General features: G+C 37.1%; 2 protein-coding genes across 3 annotated transcripts in view; one reads left to right on the top strand and one right to left on the bottom strand.

The window, feature by feature from the left end:
• LOC120630471 (protein FAM166B-like) overlaps window positions 1-7,834 on the top strand; it is a 32,259-nt gene extending 24,425 nt beyond the window's left edge. The window contains exons 4-5 of the mRNA XM_039899712.1: window positions 1,052-1,248; window positions 6,892-7,834. Coding sequence (XP_039755646.1) covers window positions 1,052-1,248; window positions 6,892-7,124 — 430 coding nt within the window. The 3' untranslated portion in view covers window positions 7,125-7,834. The remainder of the gene's footprint in view (window positions 1-1,051; window positions 1,249-6,891) is intronic.
• Window positions 7,835-9,228: 1,394 nt separating this feature from the next.
• On the bottom strand, window positions 9,229-19,792 carry LOC120630392 (RAB6-interacting golgin). 2 transcript variants are annotated; one of them, XM_039899615.1, is made up of 5 exons: window positions 19,543-19,792; window positions 16,855-17,064; window positions 15,385-15,652; window positions 12,414-12,554; window positions 9,229-11,475 (listed from the first exon to the last, which is right to left on the bottom strand). In XM_039899615.1, exons 1-5 carry the CDS (start codon window positions 19,601-19,603, stop codon window positions 11,193-11,195), a joined length of 963 nt encoding a protein of 320 aa, XP_039755549.1. In that variant the 5' UTR covers window positions 19,604-19,792; the 3' UTR covers window positions 9,229-11,192. The 2 variants fall into 2 exon arrangements, with proteins under 2 accessions (XP_039755549.1, XP_039755548.1); XM_039899614.1 differs by having other exon boundaries at window positions 19,531-19,791.
• Between the last annotated feature and the right edge of the window lie 124 nt (window positions 19,793-19,916).

The following is a 19,916-nucleotide window of genomic DNA, read 5'->3' as shown; positions in this document are numbered from 1 at the left end:
TACCGACATTATTTACCGTCTCTGAGACTTATCTGTGTAACCGTAACGCTAATAGTTTTTGTATAAACCACTGCCATAGTTTTAACTGAAAGAATAATAAGATACAGCCTCAAATCAGGCAAAATTAAAATCGAGTGACTCCTGTTAATTAACTAGGTACGTGTTGCGTAGCGTAGGTATGCACGTGTCGATCTTTTATCTTCAATAGGGTTGTCATAAGTAAACGCTTAGAATGTTTTGAATTAGTTTGTATGTAAAAATAAATATGGTCCTTTTGATTTAATATTTTTACTGGGTGATTATTTTCTTCTCCTTATGAAATATATCTACTTATGCATATATCAACAGTATTTCGTAATTCGGTTCCACGTTGTTTAGGTTGCCTCTATAACACGGCCGATTGGTGCAGTGGGCAGCGACCCCGCTTTCGGAGTTATTTATTTATTTAGTACCCATTACACAAGCTACGCTTACTTTGGGTCTAGATGGCGATGTGTGTATTGTGGTAGTATATTTATTTCTTATTTATTTACATTGCTGCAATTGTACTTTGCGCTGTTCAAATAAAAAAATTGGTTGTCTGTAAAGTCGGCTTACTGACGATAGTTGAACGTGACAACGTCGTAAGAAAATACTGATGGAATGGTTGCATTTTTCAAAAAAAAAATAATTTTATTTGTTTGATAGATATTATCGTTGCTATAAACAATTGACACCACATTCACTTTTCACTGCACTTCATCCTTGCCGAAAACATGTAAATGTATTATTGTATAGAAGCTGTCCACGCGGACGCATCGCTCACTCAAGTAGGAGAGAGACAGATGTCGAACGCGGAGGCCGACTGTGCCTCTTTGTCGCTCGTTCCGCGCTCTCGCTTGCACTTCAAGCCTTGAATGGAACGCCTCAGAGCGACGTAACGCCGCATACGTCATGTTTTTTCGTGCGTGCAGCCGGCTCCATCGAATTATAAGACGTTGTCACGTCAAAAGTGTTTTCATTCATTCGATCAATTACTGAAACAATCGTTCAATCTTGTCGTATTGTGCAGTTACGGAAAATCATACGGGCGCGCGGCAGATGACTGCATGGCAGATTTTAGTGCGAACCAAAGAGAGTTGCAACGGAAGACCGATTTCAACCGGAGCTTCGTGAGATCCCGAAGCGCGCCGAAAATGGAAACAGTGCACTCAAGGGACGAGATCCGACGCGATCTGAACAGATTCATCGAGATCAACAAATACAAAGGTGGGAAAATTATGGTAATCTTACGAAGACGGGAATGTATCGTTAAGCGATTTCAAATCTCTTTTGGAATCATTTAGCATCGATGGTGGCTTTGTCAAAAGTTACGGTATGTTAGAATAAAGGAACTTTTAAGTTTCTTGCCGATAGAATTTGCCTTCCGAATCTGGTAGTTAAACTACATAAAGATAGATTGAAATTTACCTACGTTTCAAAATTACCTTCCTAGAAAGTATGGCCAAGTACCTACTTAAAATAAATGATTTTTGAAGTTGAATTTAACATACAAACATTTCATTGGAAGCGGTTTGTCTGTTTGTTTTTTTTTGATTTTTACCCTCTTCAAACGGTCTAATTTCGTTCAAACTTTGTAGATATATTGAAGACCTATGACAGTACACTAATTTGATATCACTATTCCATTTTTTTATTTGTAAAATAAAAATTTTGTTAATTTATATAAAATAGGAATGATGTTAATTTTAATTTCCCACCATTACCTATAGCCGATATCTCTAATATTAACAAATTTTTATTAGAGCAAAAGTGAACGTGAATGGGGTACCCATGCTCTAATAAAAATAATAGTAAAAGGTAAACTTTAAATCCCGCTTTTATAAATAAAAAAGTAGAAATTAGCTTGGTTATTTATTAATAAAGTTGCGAACTATGTTTTGCGGATGTAGTAGGTTTTGCGGATGTTTATTATATCCTGATTTGCTACCTTTTTTAGGGTTTTGAACAATTACTTATCTATACATACAGCTTTGTAAGAGTCGCAATGTTTAAGGGTAAGTATGGGGACATGAAAATGCCATAAACTCGGGACCACTTACATTCGTAACCAATAACTACTGAAATCAATCCATAATCTTTGGTATTTGTATAATACGTCCATTCCGACATACCTATAACGTATTTAGGTAGGTATTCTACCTTCCTGATTGATTTCCTGAAAGAGCTCAGTGTCCAATGAAAAAGCATATTATTATTGTAAACAATCATCTGCTTTTACCGAAACAATTAATTAGTTATCGTTCTGTACTGACTTCCGAAAAAGTTCAAATATTTGCTTCTTTTTCGTAGGGCACCACAAGACAGTTTTCGCGTTTATATTCTCGTCTAATTTCAAAATTGGTAAAAGTCATATGAGTTTATGTTTTACACCTTTTAAATTGAACGTGTAAATCTTTTTGTACTTTTCTATTAAATTCTAATTGGTTGCTTGATTTTAGGTTATATTTATAAAACAATTATTTTAAAGAATAAACATGAAATATGAACTATATGCAAATAAATATCATTAAATTCTATATATATATATAAAAGAAAGTTGTGTTAGTTACACCATTTATAACTCGAGAACGGCTGGACCAATTTTTATGTTATTTAATTTTTTTGATTATTATAAAAATATGATAAAAAGTATAACAATATAGTTTTTACAAAAAAAAATTGTTTGGCGGTACGAAGTTCGCCGGAAGAGCTAGTAATTTAAAAAAAACTAGGACGAGAAATTAATAGACAAAATTCTCATATGGAACAAGCCAATAAACAGTAGGGCTAACTACTGTAACTTAAGAAACAAACAAGTAACGTCTCGAAGGTCAAAGGTTATTCAGGGATTTTGTGAAATCCTTAGAAAATTCAACAAATCACCAACTTTCCTGCATGTATCTTAGAAGCCCTACTTAATACATAATTAATAAATTGAACCGTTCAATCGAATAGGTTCAACACAGACTTATGAACATACATAAACCGTTTACATGACTAAACGTTTTTCAACAGGCAGTAAGTCATCTCATTCCATTTAGCAGTTGACAGTAATTATACCTCTACCTGAGAGTTCTACATAATGTTCTCAAAGGTGTGTGGAGTCCACCAATCCGCACTGGGTCAGCGTGGTGGACTACGGCCTTAACCCCTTCGCATTGTAGGGGGAGACCCGTGCCCTGTAGTGGGCCAGTTATGGGTTGATATGATGATAATAATCCAAATAACCGTAATGCAGCCTAGGTTTCCGCAAATGTAATATGTAATAATAATAAATATTTTTATTTCACGGATGTAGTGTTTGTATACTCTATGGGTAAGTTATTGATAAATAACAAACATATCTAATAAAAACACTACGTCATTGTAACTTAACAATAATTACAAAGCAACAAACAAACATAGGTTAGGTCTAAACTTAGGTTTAAAAATCATCATCATCATCATCATCTCAACCAATGGACGTCCACTGCTGGACATAGGTCTTTTGTAGGGAGTTCCACAATGCACGGTCCTGGGCCGCTTGCCTCCAACGGCTCCCAGCTACTCGCCTGATGTCATCTGTCCACCTCGTTTGGGGCCGACCTACGCTGCGTTTACCGGTGCGGGGTCGCCATTCCAGCACCTTAAGACCCCAACGTCCATCGGTTCTCCGAGCTATGTGCCCCGCCCATTGCCACTTCAGCTTCGCAACTCGCTGAGCTATGTCGGTAACTCTAGTTCTTCGGATCTCCTCATTTCTGATTTGATCACGTAGAGATACTCCTAACATAGCTCTCTCCATCGCCCGCTGAGTGACTCTGAGCCTTCTTATGAGGCCCATAGTTAGCGACCATGTCTCTGATCCGTAAGTCATCACTGGCAACACGCACTGTTCGAAGACTTTAGTCTTCAGGCACTGGGGGATTTTGGACGAGAAGATGTCACGAAGTTTCCCGAACGCTGCCCATCCGAGTTGTATTCGGCGGTTTACCTCTTTCTCGAAATTGGACCTACCTAACTGGATCGTGTGTCCTAGGTATATATACTCGTCTACAATTTCGAGTGCAGAGCTCCCAATAATTATTGGGTGGAGCGGAACATGAGCGTTGGACATAATTTTCGTCTTGCTCATGTTCATACGAAGGCCCACCTGTTGAGAAACTCTGCTGAGGTCATTAAGCATCGCATTAAGGTCTTCCAGAGTCTCTGCCATTATGACTACATCGTCGGCAAACCGAAGTTGAGTGATGTACTCGCCGTTAATGTTGATGCCAAGCCCGTTCCAATCCAGAAGCTTAAAAACGTCCTCCAATGCAGCGGTAAACAGCTTCGGGGAGATAACATCTCCCTGTCGCACTCCTCGCTGCAGTTGGATCGGTTTCGTAGTCTGGTCCTGTATACGGACTGACATAGTGGCGTTTTTGTACAAACACTTCAAAACTTCGATGTACCGGTAGTCAATTCGGAATCTCTGCAGTGACCTTAACACAGCCCAGGTTTCCACCGAATCAAAGGCTTTCTCATAGTCCACAAACGCTAAGCAAAGTGGCCGGTTATACTCTTGAGTCTTCTGTATAACCTGCCGCAGCGTATGTATGTGGTCTATGGTACTAAAGCCCTTTCGGAAACCGGCTTGTTCGGGAGGCTGGAAGTCGTCCAACCTTCGAGAGGCGAGACGATTCGTAATGACTCTCGAGAACAACTTGTAGACATGGCTCAACAACGAGATAGGTCTGTAGTTCTTCAGCAAGGTATTATCACCTTTTTTGAAGAACAGAACCACCACGCTCCTGTGCCATGCATCTGGCGTTGTGCCTTGATGAATGACGGAATTGAACAACCGCTGAAGGACTTTAAGTATCGGTTTTCCACCCGCTTTCAGGAGTTCTGCTGTGATTCCGTCATCACCCGGTGCCTTGTTGTTCTTTAGTTGTTTGAGAGCCATACTAATCTCGTAAAGGCTGACATCCGGGATATCTTCAGTGAAGTGTCGGGTCAATTTGGCTCTAGGGTCTTTAGCCAAACTTTCAACAGGCTTTTGTGTTGAGGTGTATAACTGTCCATAGAATTTCTCAACCTCACTCAGGATCTCTGGTTTAGAAGAAATGAGACTACCATTGTCAGTCTTCAGGCGAGTCAACAGGCTCTGTCCGATAGACAGATCTCTTGCGAACACTTTCGAGCCTTTGTTGCGCTCAATGGCGACTTTAATTTTCTCAGTGTTAAAGTGTCGCAAGTCTTTCGTCTGCAACTTCGAGATCTGTCTATTAATACGCCGATATTCAGACGCATCTATTGAAGACTGTAGTCTCATTTCTTGTCTCTTCTCCATAAGCCCGAGTGTATGGGCCGAGAACTTTTTGGTTCTATGTTTACGGCGGGTCTTAAAGAACTTGGACCCAACCGTATGGACAATTTCCACGAGCCTGTTGTTAAGATCGTCCACAGAATCGCAGTCCAGGCAATCAAACCGGTTTTGCAGTTCCAGTTGAAAGCTCTCGGGGTTTGGGATATGAGCACGAGTAGGCCGGAGCGTAGACTTTACCAGTCTGACCCTTTCCAGCTTTACATTTATATTCAATGTGCCTCTTACCATACGGTGATCGCTCCCGGTTTTTACCCTGTTGATCACAGAGACATCATTGAATATATGCCGTTTGGTCGACATGATAAAGTCGATCTCATTTCTCGTCGAACCATCGGGGCTCAGCCAGGTCCATTTCCTGTGCGGCCGCTTTTCGAAGAAGGAGTTCATCATAAAGAGGCCCTCCTTCTCCATAAAGTCGGCCAGCATTTGGCCCCGTTCGTTCCGTTGCCCATATCCAAATTGCCCCACTCTCAGCTCTGCACCGCTTCGCTTGCCCAGCCTAGCGTTGAAATCCCCCATCACAACACTGTAGTAGGTTTTCGAGGTATGTATGGCTTTCGAAATATCCTCATACAGTGCCTCTACTTCCTCGTCGGAGTGCGCAGTTGTGGGTGCGTAGACCTGTATAACCTTCAGGGAATACCGTTTGGTTATTCTGAGTACAAGGTACGCTACCCTGCTCGACACGCTTTCGACTCGAACAATGTTGTTGACAAGGGATTTGTGGACGATGAATCCGACACCACCTTGGGACTGTTGTTCGCCCTCCCGGTAGCAGAACAAGTTGCCGGATTTTAGGATTATCGTGTCCTCCCCCTCTCTACGGACTTCAGATAAACCCATGATACTCCAGCGCAACTTGCTCACTGCTTCTTCCAGCTCGACTAACTTCTCATCGGTCCTCAACGTGCGTGCGTTATACGTTGCCAGGTCCAGTCGTCGGGTTTGGCAGCGGAATCTCTTCCGGAGATTCTTGACACCCCGCCGTTACCATAACCGCTGCCAGAGCCAGGAATAGCGGGGCTGCCGGGGACTAGGGGCTGTGGCTTTCTTTTCTCCATTCGTACAAAGATTTGCCCGATAATGACCACGCTGGGCAGGCGGGTTGGTCATCGCAGGGCTAGACTGATCGCACCGGCGTCGCTGCTGCCCGACACCGGTCTGTGCCATTTATTCAGTCTAGCCAATTTGAAGTCGTTATACCGCCACTTGTCGGTCGCCAGAGCCTCGTCGGTTAGACGGCAGGGTGCACCACGTGCAGGTGAGGTTGGCATTTTGGGAGGCTGACTGGTACTAGCCTCCCCCTTACACACCGGTTTAAAAATAATAACAACGAACTAATACTACAGATTAAACAACTTTTTATGAATTTAAACCGTAGGGCAAAGAGCACAGACTATACTAATTTAACACTAAGTTAATTTCTATTTTGTTTTCCACGTTTTCGCCACATCTGTCACCAATAATCATTGCCATGATTGCCACGTATTAAGTTTAATATGTCGATTTTTACCTTTCAGAAAACACAATATCACCAGAGTTTCCGCCCATTGCGGGATACACAGGCCACATCCCACGAATTAAGGGCTCCGAGGCCTCGCTCAGCCAACGCTACCACTGCGCCGCGAAGCGAGGCTTGGAACTTATAAAGATGGAGAGGGACAAACGGAAGGAGCTTCAAAACGCGAACGTCAACATAAAAGCCATCCTTAAAGATAACGACAAAAAGTACTCCTATTGGAACTGGGGATAGCACACGGGGAGAAGAATGTTCTTCACTAAATGTCGATGAATATTCTTCTTTAAGTTATAAGGAACAGTATTAAAAAAGTGTGTATTGCATTCTTGTGATTTTCGTACCTTTTTTTGGTACCCGGTTCTTGTGAAAAAGTATGAAAATGCTCTGTTATCGATTATACCAATCGAATCTGCGCTTATGGATACACGTGGTCACTACCATCCGATGCTACCTACCCACCTCGCGTAATTGTCTTGACGGTAGGTATTCACCGTGAGCAAACTGTGGTCACATTTTTTCGCAAACGTTTACGTTTACGATTTAAATGGTAGGTTTTGCCTAGAACAATCGGCAGGTACAGGTCTCGAAGCTACGCCTTCATGCCCATTCCTCACAGCAGACGCTATCCGGACTTTAAAATCCAATAGTAATAAATGTATACCCTGACCAGGAAAATAAATAACTCTGACATATTAATATTGCGGATACACAAGGAATCATTTGTTTCTGTCAACTGTATTGCCATGCAAATTTGGCGTCCCCAGAACAGGTTTATTATTTTCCGGGTCAGGCTTCACAGCTCTAGAATGAGTGACCTAATGCCACTCATTCTAGAGCTGTAGAGTCCGAGATATAACGCCTGTTTATATTTTAAAAGTAGTGAAGTAATTAAAGTAGAAGAAACAATTAACTTATATCTATACCACAGCCATAAGTGTTATAAGCATGTAGTTAGTAAACTATATTTAACTTTTATTATTATGTAAACAATGTATTCATTACTTTTTAGTGTAAAGTACGTTCTAAAAATATATGACAGATAAATATGTTAACATAAATAAAAAAAAGACATATTTTATGAATTTGCGCTTTTATTATTTTTTAATATTCTCAAAACGATTTTTACATTTTAATAGTAATTGGACGATTGTTAATATAATAAGACACGTAAGGAAAAATTGCGTTTACTAACTGCGGTTCTCATTGAGTAGCGGCTCGCAAGCCTAGCCAGCCTCTATTTTTTTGCGTGGTGGAAAAGCTTTATTGCTACCTCCGACCCTTGAGCAGGATGGGGGTTATGTGGGACTTCCGCATCTAAAGGGATACCCCCTTTAGATATCCAAACTAAACACCACCACATCATGACCCTCTTGTTGGCTTAGTTAGATGCCGGGAACCCGTTGTATACCTCCCGGACGTCTACTATCCACCCCAACCGATTGTTGGGCTCACGCGCTAACGAGGAGGGTATCAGGACAGATTGAACCTCCCCTTCAGACTGAGAGAAGCTTGTGTAGTTACGGGTAGCTATAGCCAAGCCGGCCTACCGCAGGAGTTGCGGACAGGGGGGGGAACCGAGTACACTCACTATATACTCTTAACACATACGCTACAACTACGCCTAAAAAAGACCTACCTAAAATATGAAGCTACATTGAAATTAAACCGTCCATAAAAAGTATTATTAAAAATTATCGCCAAACTTCTAGTTCGCTGTGAACCTGAATCAGTCTTCACCAAGTGTTTGTCTGGTTGAAGGCTTCGGTCGTGGTTAGTTAACACTCTTCCGACAATGTCTCTTAGCGATTTAGCGCGGTTTCTACGCGACATCGTACCGGTACGCAGTACGATGTCGCGTAGAAACCGATTAGGGGTATGGATTTTTACTAACTTAGGTCGTGGGGTCTAACTGCTTTGGATTTATAGCGTACTAGATAATCGGCGCGATCTTAGCAATCGTTAGCTTTTAGAACGTCTAAAGAGCATTCAAAGAGTATTTTCCGATACTTCAAATTTGTTAATGCATACCTTTTAAAAATAATATAAATATTATAGTCATAATATTTGCTATATGTAAATAAATATTTTATGCACTACTTTCCAAAACCCTATTTATCAGTCAATTATTATTTTTCAATATATTATTCATCAATTACTGCAGAAACTTGTTTGTTTAAAAGTTTTGTAAGTATAAAGTCTTTGGGAAATTCCATAGCCAAATAAAATTACCAAAATTCCATCGTTCCATGGAAAATTCCATAGCCTTGTGTACCTTGGATTTGAACTTTCGACCTTTTGGGTTAACGCGGTATTACAATGTAGAAATAAAATAAAGCCATAGTAAAAATAGTTTTATTGTAAATACTACAGTCGGAATTATTCCATCTATTTCACGATAGCAAAATAAGAGCACATTTATCAGACGAATAAACTCGACGTATTGACAGGTTTTATCAAAATCTGTCGAAATAATTTCTCAAATTTCTTATATTCCTCATCAACTGAAATATTAAGCCTAAGAGCCTTATTAATAAACGTAACGTAACGTCGAAATAGTAAGTTTCATTGCACGCTGTGTCAGTTGAAGTGTGACAAAACACTGCAATTACTATATCGCTATGCCACGTTTATTAATAAAACATTATATGTTTTAAGACAAGATAGTAATACAAAAATAGAGAAATGTTATTATTTAATAAAGTTAATCATTAAATAGTAATAGTTAACAATAGAAAGTGTGATTTGTCAAAATAAGTTTTCATTCTAACAATATCAAATGTCATTGTCGATACCAGCTTGACATCTTACAACAGATTGACAATCATAAACCATAGACAAAAAAAAGTATTGACTTAGTTTAGACAATCTAACATTTATTGCAATTCGACTTTAATAGTGAATGGATTTAACAGTGAAAAATTAGCTTCCGTGTGTTAGTTTCCGATAGAAGTAAGGTAGTTTTTAGTAACTTTCATCTCGATCATAACATAAATTATATACTGTCTCTAACCTAAAAAATATATTTTCATATAATACCAACACCCATTTTACTCTTTCTTAGCCGTTTTCAAAATCCGAAAATGAATCTACCTTTTATGTTTTCAAGTCTCTAACTTGGGCTAGTTTTATTCTGGAAACCATTTCAAATCACACTTTTTTATCATTTTATCATTTCACTGTTTTCTTATTTTTAAATATATTTTAATGATAATACTTAACAAAATAATTAGTCTTCTATGTCATGTTCAACACGACTATAATAATTATTATAATAATAATATAAATGTAATAATAAAGTTAAAGTTATATTATTAGCAGTATTCGTAAGGTACTTTTGTATATAAGGCACTTAGGAAATTTTAAAATTGCACCATAATGTATTTGGGATAAGTTCTTAAATTCGTTGTTTGGTAAAGTTACCGAATAAAATAAGGTTTTCCACCCACTACTCACCAACCATATTTGATAGTTTTCAATTAAAAGGTTGGTGTGATAATTTGTACAATTTTAGAGCTCTCACACGTGAGTGAAATAAGGAGTTACATGCAGATGTCAGATTGAATTGATTAGTGCTATCCCTTTCTACGCTTCCTGGTAGATAAATATGCTATTCGAAGCCATCTGCCAAATCACTTATTTACAGAATTACGTCTGAACCAGAAGTTAATGAGTCTATGTCGCCGACATTTAGCCAAGACGCCGGATAGCACCTGGTAATCGCTGACTAAAGTACATTAAAATAAAAGCGGTTTTGGTGTATAGACTCCTTAAGATTTCCACGCTCGCAGTCTTGAGTCTAACGATATCGTCAAAGTAAAATGGACCTGAAAGTCATTGATATAGAGTCGCAAATCCTGTACTAATTTTTCATTGCATCAGTAACGATGGTTGTAAGTTGTAAGTGTAATAATAAATATATGAATTTGAAATGTAAAAGAATAGATATGAATTTGAAATTTAAAAGAATAGTGTATATTTTACTTATGGCAGAACAAAAAAATCCTAATAAGAATAAATTCGAACTTTAAAACAAGGTGTATAGGTTTATTTTACTTTGATATGACATTGTTTCGATACCGATTCTTAAGGCCCGTTTTGATAAACCGACATGGAGTTATCAATAGGTTTAAGTTTTTAAGACCGAACCAAACTTGAAAAGATGTTCTTAGCTTGATGTCGGTTTATTAATACTAGTTTTATAACTGTACAAAATGCGGTATATTCATCCAGGCATAATTAAATTTTGAATATGGCATTAAGATTACAAGTGGGTGGGTTAAAAATCAAAACTATACAAATAAATCAGCTATCGGGCGATATTTCAACCATTTTACCCGTCCTCTCATCGACACCATCAATGATAACAGATGACGTATCCGGAATCGGTGTTGCCACATCTAATACTTGGTCTTTTTTATTACTGGCAAGTTCTAACATCAGTGTTTCCAGTTTCTGCGCTTTCCTGGTCTCATTGTGTGTGATCAAGGCACACAGGTGTTCAGTTAGCAACTCTTTTCTTTCTCTCTCTTTTTGTAGGCTTATTTTCGCCTGTAGGAACTCTTTTTCAACTTTAAGATACTGTTTCCTGTAAATTGTAATTTTTTTTAGAAATATATATTTAGCGGAAGTCAGGTAGGCAATTCACAAAAAGTAAACGATTTTGACTGGTTTTTGAATTTAAATATGTCAGAGTTACAAATGTAACGGTATACTGTTCGAAACATCTGGGGATTTATTACTATAAAAACGTAGTTAAAAAAAACAGTTTTATTTATTAGTGTGTTATTTATTAGTGTAGTGACATTCCCTTGACGTCCTTAAAAAAAGGATTATAATTCTAAAACAAAAGCGTCAACAATATTCATTAAGTTTTTTGACCAGATTCGTTTTTTGGAAAAAATATTTTTCTGGCACTCTTGCAAAATAAGGAAAATGTATAGACGCGTTAAAGGAATATAAACAACAATATTATAATTCTTGACAGCTTGTTGGTCATCGTGACTAAATTGTAAAACGTCACAAGGGCCGAAAAATGCTTCAGTAGCATAGTAGCCTGTAGGACTGGACGAAAATTAACGCCTGCTTCTATACATTATGTAAATTTGTTTGTTATATATAATCATGTAATAAATTATTTAAGTGTTTGTCGTTTACTTTTATTAACCCCCATGAATTGGTTTTTAATAAACATTTTAATAGCATTTTCTGACCTCCCTGTCGCATAAGTAGGAGGTCTCAGGATATACAATTTCTGGAATGGTGGCTAGTTACCAACCAAACAGAAAAAGACGTGCCGCACCAAACCGTTTAGGGTTCAGGTATGATGCCGCCAAGACATCGATTAGGGTTTACAATGCCATACCGCTAACCAGTTAGCCCGCTGCCATCTTAGGCTGCATCACCAAATACCACAGTCAGATTGGAGGGCTAACTTGTGACAGAATAAAAAAATCGTCACTGTCAATATTCACTGGTTGAGTTCTTGATGTTGAACAACACAGATTAAAAAAAAAGACAACTTACTCAGCATCAGCATAACTCAGGCAAGCTTGATCTATCTTTTTTCTCAAAACGGCCACGTCTTGAGAGAACTGGCCGTCTAACACTTGCAATTCTTTCTTTATTTTCTCCAGTTTCTGAACCTCTTCCTCGGTTTGTTTCGTCCTAAAACCAACCAATGCTCAGTCTTATTAAATATTACCTCTTACCTAACTGTGATACTAACCTACCTATATATACATGCTATGCAAGGTTTATTTTACCTATAACAGTAACCTTACAAGGTTTGTATAACCTAAAAACTGAATAGCAAGAAACTTAACAATCTCCATACAAAATATTTTTTTGTTTTTTTTTGGCTGTTCCTATGGAATTCCTTGAACTTTCTTTTTTTTTAATGCATGCAGCATTCGCTGACTAAATAGTCCGAGACATAGTATTTACCTATAAACTATAACTTAGAAAAGTGTTGTGTTGAAAGGTAGGCTACCTTTGGCAACAGTAAGGACGACATAGACTAACGTTTTAAGCTCACAAGTATATATAAGCTTAAAACATCATTACACTAGTGATTAAAGCGGAGTCGGCTGCTTCCGAGAAACAATCCATCAATTGTATTATAACTTCCCTGCAATAATGTATCTTAACACATCGTTCAAACTTATGCATTGATAGGTCCAAAATTACCAACAACAAATAATTTTAACCTGTGGTTTTAACATCCTAGTTCACGTTAACGAGACCGTAACACAAAATAAAACTCTATAGTTTATGTTTTTCCATAATAATAAACAACCAGCTTTACCTATAACTCCATGTTCAAAAAATGAATTCAAATTTACAGTCGTGTAAAACTATAGACTTCTTGACATTACTTAATCAAATTTAGCGTAAAACGAGACAGATACCCGTATATCGCCACTCACATAACTCTCACTAAAACGTCTCATTTAAACTGTTGCTTAAATCTCAACTAGGTCAAAGTGCATTTATAGATCTCCGCATAAGATAGTAGGTAAGATAGCCAAAGCAAAAACTTTACATAGAAACCAAATAAAATGGAGAAATAATATTTTATTACCATATTGGTTTCGTTATTAAATAAAGAAATCTTCCCATCGACATCTAACTGACATGACACACAATTCTGAAGACAGTTTTAAGATTAATATTTTTATCCAACTCTTTTTAATAGATAGCATATTGATAACGTAATATCTTGCGTTTGATAAGGTCCGGTTGTAAGCATGTAAAGACGATAAAAATTCTGTGGGAAATCTCAAAGCCATGTCTAACTTAGCCTGTGTTTGGAAGCTCTGCCCGACGTCGGACGTGTTTTAGGTTCCATAACCGAACCTATAATAAATAACCGTCCGACTTTTTGTGAGTTTCAATAATTCGAATTGCAGCCGGCCTTAAAAAAAGCATGTTTTATTTTTTTTTTGACTGCCGACTGCTGCATGGGGCAGCAACCCTATTTTCTGAGTCCGAGGCCATGAGTTCGATTCGCACAGCTGGAAAATGTTTGTGTGAGTGACATGAATAAAAACGGATCGCTATGAAGTTTAAAGGTCTAATATCTACACAATATGGTAGTCTTTGCCACTCGTCAATGCATTAGGTTGTTTTATTTTAGTAGCGATAGGGCCGCCACATTGTACCTTCATTCTTAAAATTGTTTTGTAATTGCATTTTTTTTCTATGTCGCGTACAATAACAGAGAGTTTGAATTCATGAATGTTTTTCAGTGTCTGGGTGTTTATCTGTCCATTATAAGTATTAATGTGTTCACATAAATATTCATCAGTCATCACAAGTATCCATAACACAAGCTACGCTTACTTTGGGGCTAGAAAGGGATGTGTGTATTGCGTGGACTAAAATATTTTAAACTGCCTCGTTGGCTCAGTATTTAACATGCAGATTGCGAAGTCGATTATCGGGCACGTTAAAAATTGTTAGCTACCATCATCATCATCCGCAGCCTAGTAACATCCCACTGCTGGGCCAGGCCTTCTCTTTTATAGGTGAGTTAGCTTTAGACCCCCAGGCTGCTCCCATGTAGGTTGGTGGGCTTTAAAGACTAATATCAGAGTTAGTGATAGGTACCGGAACCGGAAGCTAAACTGACGCACAGTGGTTGACATAACAAATTTCGTAACTCCCCACTTATGTCTACTAATTAACTTTTACGCCCAATCAGCATATAGAACCTGGAACCTAACTCGAACATGCTTTCCACTAAACCATTGAGGGATATGCTATAAACGTATCACTAAACTAAATTAGTGTTGACATAACATCTCCTGACATCATTTTAACAATTATTCAATGTAAAGTCAACATCTGAGGACGCCCCGGTGTCGGAGCGAAACAAGCGTAGAGGGCACTTTGGCACATGGTCGAAGATCTGTTTGGTGTAGAGTATAAATATCGAAGAAATTAAAAATTACACAATACAGATTCTCCTGCTTTTCGCGGAGTATAGCAAATTAAGCTTAATTTTCATTAAATATATCATGGAATTACGCAAAGTAAGACTTGTATTTAGTACAAATGGCACCATCGTTTGTATATCTTTTGAATAATCTATATAAATAAAAGAGAAAGTGTGTGGGTATGTTCCGTATAGGCTCCGAAACGGCAAGACCGATATCAATGAAACTTTCAGGGAATCTCCGGATTGACCTGGCGAGTAATCCTGTAAAGTTTGGTGACGATCGGAGCACTCCCATTTTTGAACTGTCAAACTATTATTCTATTATCAAAATATTCTATTGTTGGTTGTACATGGGTGTAGATAATGATCTTCACCCGCTCGAGAAGAGAATAGAAGAGAATGAATACGGAGAGAAATAAATGATTCAATATATTATGAAACTTAAATTAAAATTTTACTTATGTAAGTTTATTGTTTAAATAAAATAAAGCAAAATCTAGCCCGGCGAAGCGGGCTGGGTACGCTAGTACTATATATAAGTCAAATGTTACATACCTATCGGCCAAAGCCTTTGATAGCATTTCTTTCCTCTTCTTATTCTGTTCCTCCATCAACTTCTGTTTTAACTGCAGCCCCTCTAACTTGACTCTATGTGACGCTAGGTCATCTTCTGTGTAATTCTCTACACATCGCACTACATCAGGTGCTGTAATTGTGCTACTCTTTCTACTGGCATCATCTTCTGATTTATAATCTATATCTGTATCGGTTTTAGACTCCATGATGTTATCTTGTATTATATCTATATTTTCTTCTGGTATACCTATAACATGGTAATTTAAAACTGTTCATGGTTGGTTGGACAACAGAAATGCTGAGGTCCCCAGTCTGCTATTAAAATTGTGACTTTGCTAGGGATCCCAGCTACTTTATACTGTGCAAAACAGAAAAATTGAAATTTTGTGCAGATGAATTCGCATCTATAATTTCTTTGGATCTTCATCATTATCAGCCTTTAAATGAAACTCTGTTTAGAACTAGACTTTGGTTTTTCTGTTTAGAACTAGACTTAGATAGGCAAGATGAGCATAGATTCACCACACTTCTCCAAAATGGGTAGGCAGACCTTAACAATATTAACTTAACAACAAATATTGTGAGACGGTCATTTTTCATGTCAAAATTGGCACGTTTAGAAAATTTATTTTGACAAAATAAGTACTATAGCTTTAAAGTTTTTGTTTTTCATTTTTGTTTTACTTACATTATTATTATTTTTTCTTTTTTTTGTATAATAATTGCTTGCTAGGTACTTACTCCTAAGCAATTGTGGTTAATGTTATCGTGTTATATGTATAACCAAGTTGTGGAAACTTTATTGGTCTATGTGATACAAAAATACGGCATTACTTTTATGTATAATTATACTGTTTGTTTCCCTTGAAAAGCTAATAAATAAATAAATAAATAAATAAATTAACATGTGCAATATGAATAGCAATCGAAAACCAACATAGCAACCAAGCAACATGATTTTTAGCATAGACTTAGTTGATGTGATGAAGGAATCCTTTATTCCAAGAAAACAAATGATAATTATTATTACTACTAATTACTATATGTATGGGTCTTCCCTCGGAACGAGAAGGATTTAAGGCTGTAGTCCTCACACTGATCAAGTATGGATTGGTAGACTTCATACTCCTTAGAGAATATTAAGAAAACTCTCAGGCATGCAGGTTTCCTCACAGTGTTTTCCTTAACCTTTAAAGCAAGTGTTGCCTAATTGCTGAAATTAAAAACGAACTAGTGTTAGTAATTACTATTACTAGTAATGACTATTACTAATAAAATGAATGCGGGCAAAAGCTTTATAAAACCTACGTTTGACTTCAATCACACCTGATTTTAATTGATGGTGCAGACTTCTCTAGAAGATGCTACACATGGTCAACTGGGCACGGTGTTGGATAATGCCAATTTCGTTACTACTACTAAAATAGAGATATAATATTTTTCCATTACCGTTTTCAACTTCTATCCCATTTTGATTCTCATCTGTCTCAATGGAATGCGATGGTTTCAAACTGAGCTTGCATTTGTCAAAAGCTATATCTATTGAATCTTCTGATCCTTGGTTTTGTAATATTGGCAGCTTGTATTGTTGTGGTTGCTTTCTCACTCTTGCACCTATTTTGTCTATCTTGCGAGCATTTAAAAGTCTTTCTGGTGGACCTAGAAAGAGAATTTGTTATAGCAGTTATAATATCTTTTCTAAAACTTTTCATATTTATCGGTAGGGTGATAACCTCCTACCAGACAATGGATTACCATTGTAAAAAATTTGTTAGCATTAGCTAAGCGTTTACAACAGCTGAGTGCATACACTACACCACAGAGTAAGGATACAGTCATACTGAGTTCAGAAAAGGTTGTCTATACATAACTACTGTGTGGTAATTGCAGGATAGAAGGATCCTCACTGACCTTAGTTGCAGGTTCTATATACTGCTGCTGCACAATGCAGTAATTTCACCATGTGCATTTACCACAAGAACAATGGCATAAAACTACAGACTTTATCTCTTCTTTCTAAAGTCTTACTAGTTATTTAAGTGGATCTCAACATAGCCTCCTGTGCTATGCAAAATGTTGTATGTTTTTATATATGAACATGAAATAATTTCATATTCATATTATAAATTAAGTAAATGAAATAACTGACCAAAACTCTAAAATGGAGATGGACAGGGTATATGCTTCGCGAGAAACTCGAGAAATGGACCAAAGCTTTGACTGAATGGGAAGTTAGGGATGGCTCAAAAAGAAAAAAGGGTAGACAAAGAAAGCAGGGGTTGATGATATCAAGCAGACGGCAGGCATACTATGGTCAAGGAATGCTCGGAACCGGCACACATGGAAACACCTGGAATAGGCCTATGCGTCAGGAGATGCGCTGATTACTATTAACTAAAGTGCGAGATATGAGTGTTAATAATTTAAATTTACAGAATGTACATACTGTATATCAGCAATATAGGCTTCATTTATTTATTTAAATGAAATAATGATAAGAACATAAATACAAAACATAAATTACTTTGTCTGTCACAAGGGATGACTAAAAATAGTATTAGGAGAAAAATAGACAAATAACATAGAGAAAATCCAGATGGTTTGTGCCAGGTTTTATAGGGAGTTCAGGAGATGGCAGTGCCAAATGCTTTCACAGCATAGCACATAAATTAAAGAAGGAAAACTAATAATAGATTAACTCCCAATATATGTATTACAAAAGCTTACATTAGTCTGACATAATCAATCAATGAAAAATGTATTTATTTTATATCTTGTTAACATAAATACAACACTGACTAAAAAAATAATGAACTTATTTAAGCAGGATGTGTCATAATTTAACTATGAGTAATCAAAGCAAAGGATGATGCAATAACCTTGACCTATCAGCACAACAGCTAATAACTGACATTATACTTGTATGAGAAAACAATAAAGGAAAGAAACAATAGGAGGGGTTGCAAGCCCTGTCACAGTTCACACTTTTGGAGAAAAAAACATATAATAAAAATAAAACAGATTTCATCAATCTCAAAAGGGCATTACACTCAAATGCAAAAAGCTAAACTTTCAAACCATAATGGGACAGATATTCCTCAGTATCCATGGGATGCCCTCATGAGGTACCGACATGATGACAACAGAAAACCCTTTCAAACAATAGAAGAATTTGCAAAATTGGTCCAAAGCCAACAGAGAAATTTGTGAGCAAACTTTTTTAAGAATGGTAAAAAATTCAAGGTACGCTAAACATATTCTTCTTAAAATTTACAGCTATTAGTTTGATCAAATAGATATCATTTCTTTAATTCCATTAAAACTGACACCCAAATGATTTCTTGCACGGTGACAGAATGCGTTTAAGAATTTAAAGAGTCAAACTAGATTACATAATAATACTGTGCTATTGGGGAGCCACACCAGCAACCTAGTCACCAAGTACAGAGACGGCCCAGAAACAGAAGAAGAATACTGTGCTATCTATCTTTCTCTTTTTTATTCCACTAGAAGTTAACTCTTGACAGCAATATCATCTGATGGCAAGAGATGATAATGAATCTAACATGGGATAGGGCTAAACTGTAAGGAGTACAGAAGTTATATTAAATCCATACCCCTAATCGGTTTCTATGGCATATTGTACCGGTACGATAAATCGCTTAGCGGCACGTTTTTGTCAATAGGATAATAACTAGCACAGCCTTTCACTAGACCAGACACGAGAAAAATCAGTAATTATAAATTCACAAATTGCTGATTGATCTGTTCGATCCTGGGACCTCCCATTTAAATCCATTGCGCCAGGGAGGTCGCCAAAATCTGGTAAAAATATTTAGTTTTAAAGAGTTAACCCAATGGCGCATAATCGCAAAAGTGTGCTTAGAACGGTTACAGATACCTGTCGGTTAACTAGCCATTTTCTATCACTTTTAAGTCAAGTTTTTTAACCATTCAGGAGGAATGAATAACATTCATTTTAAAACCCCAAAATTTAACACACAAACATCTAATTGAAACGCTAGAAACAATAAATTACAGTTTCTTGTTTAAGTACTTCTTTTTTCCTAGTTACGGTGAAACCATGGGAATGTTATGACAATGGTTATGTGTGAATTAAATTACCGCTGTTTGTACCAGATTCTGAAGATTTTATCCGCTTTAGATCTTCCTCACTGAAACCGGTAAACGTGGACATGTTTCTCGAACACTTATAGCTTTCTCTTAACACATAACTTCCTATACCATTCCTATAATGCTCTTATTAACATACGCTAGTCACTGAGAATGTAGGAAACGTAGTTAATTAAAAATATTAAATATGAAATACGAATACGTGTAAAAAAACATTCAGAACAGACAGTGTTTGACAAGAAACTAAAACGACATTTGACAGCGGTGATTGCTTATGGCACTGACAGCAACTAAAATTCGTTTAAAAAAATATCCGAATGCAAAATGAAATCAAGTGTGTGTTTTGTGTGTAGTATCATATTTTTTATGCAACTTGT

The sequence above is a fragment of the Pararge aegeria genome, chromosome 16 (assembly GCF_905163445.1).
Source record: "Pararge aegeria chromosome 16, ilParAegt1.1, whole genome shotgun sequence".
NCBI classification, from domain to species: domain Eukaryota; kingdom Metazoa; phylum Arthropoda; class Insecta; order Lepidoptera; family Nymphalidae; genus Pararge; species Pararge aegeria.
Note: the sequence above shows the minus strand (reverse complement) of the source record. Positions and strands in the feature narration are given on the sequence as shown.

Bases quoted from the DNA above. Each gene is read 5' to 3' on its own strand.
- LOC120630392 (XM_039899614.1), bottom strand. From the start codon at position 19,603: ATGTCCACGTTTACCGGTTTCAGTGAGGAAGATCTAAAGCGGATAAAA. The intron at 17,065-19,530 runs GTAATTTAATTC...TTCTCTTTCTAG, and splicing joins AGAATCTGGTACAAACAGCG to GTCCACCAGAAAGACTTTTA. The intron at 15,653-16,854 runs GTAATGGAAAAA...ACCATGTTATAG, and splicing joins TGGGATAGAAGTTGAAAACG to GTATACCAGAAGAAAATATA.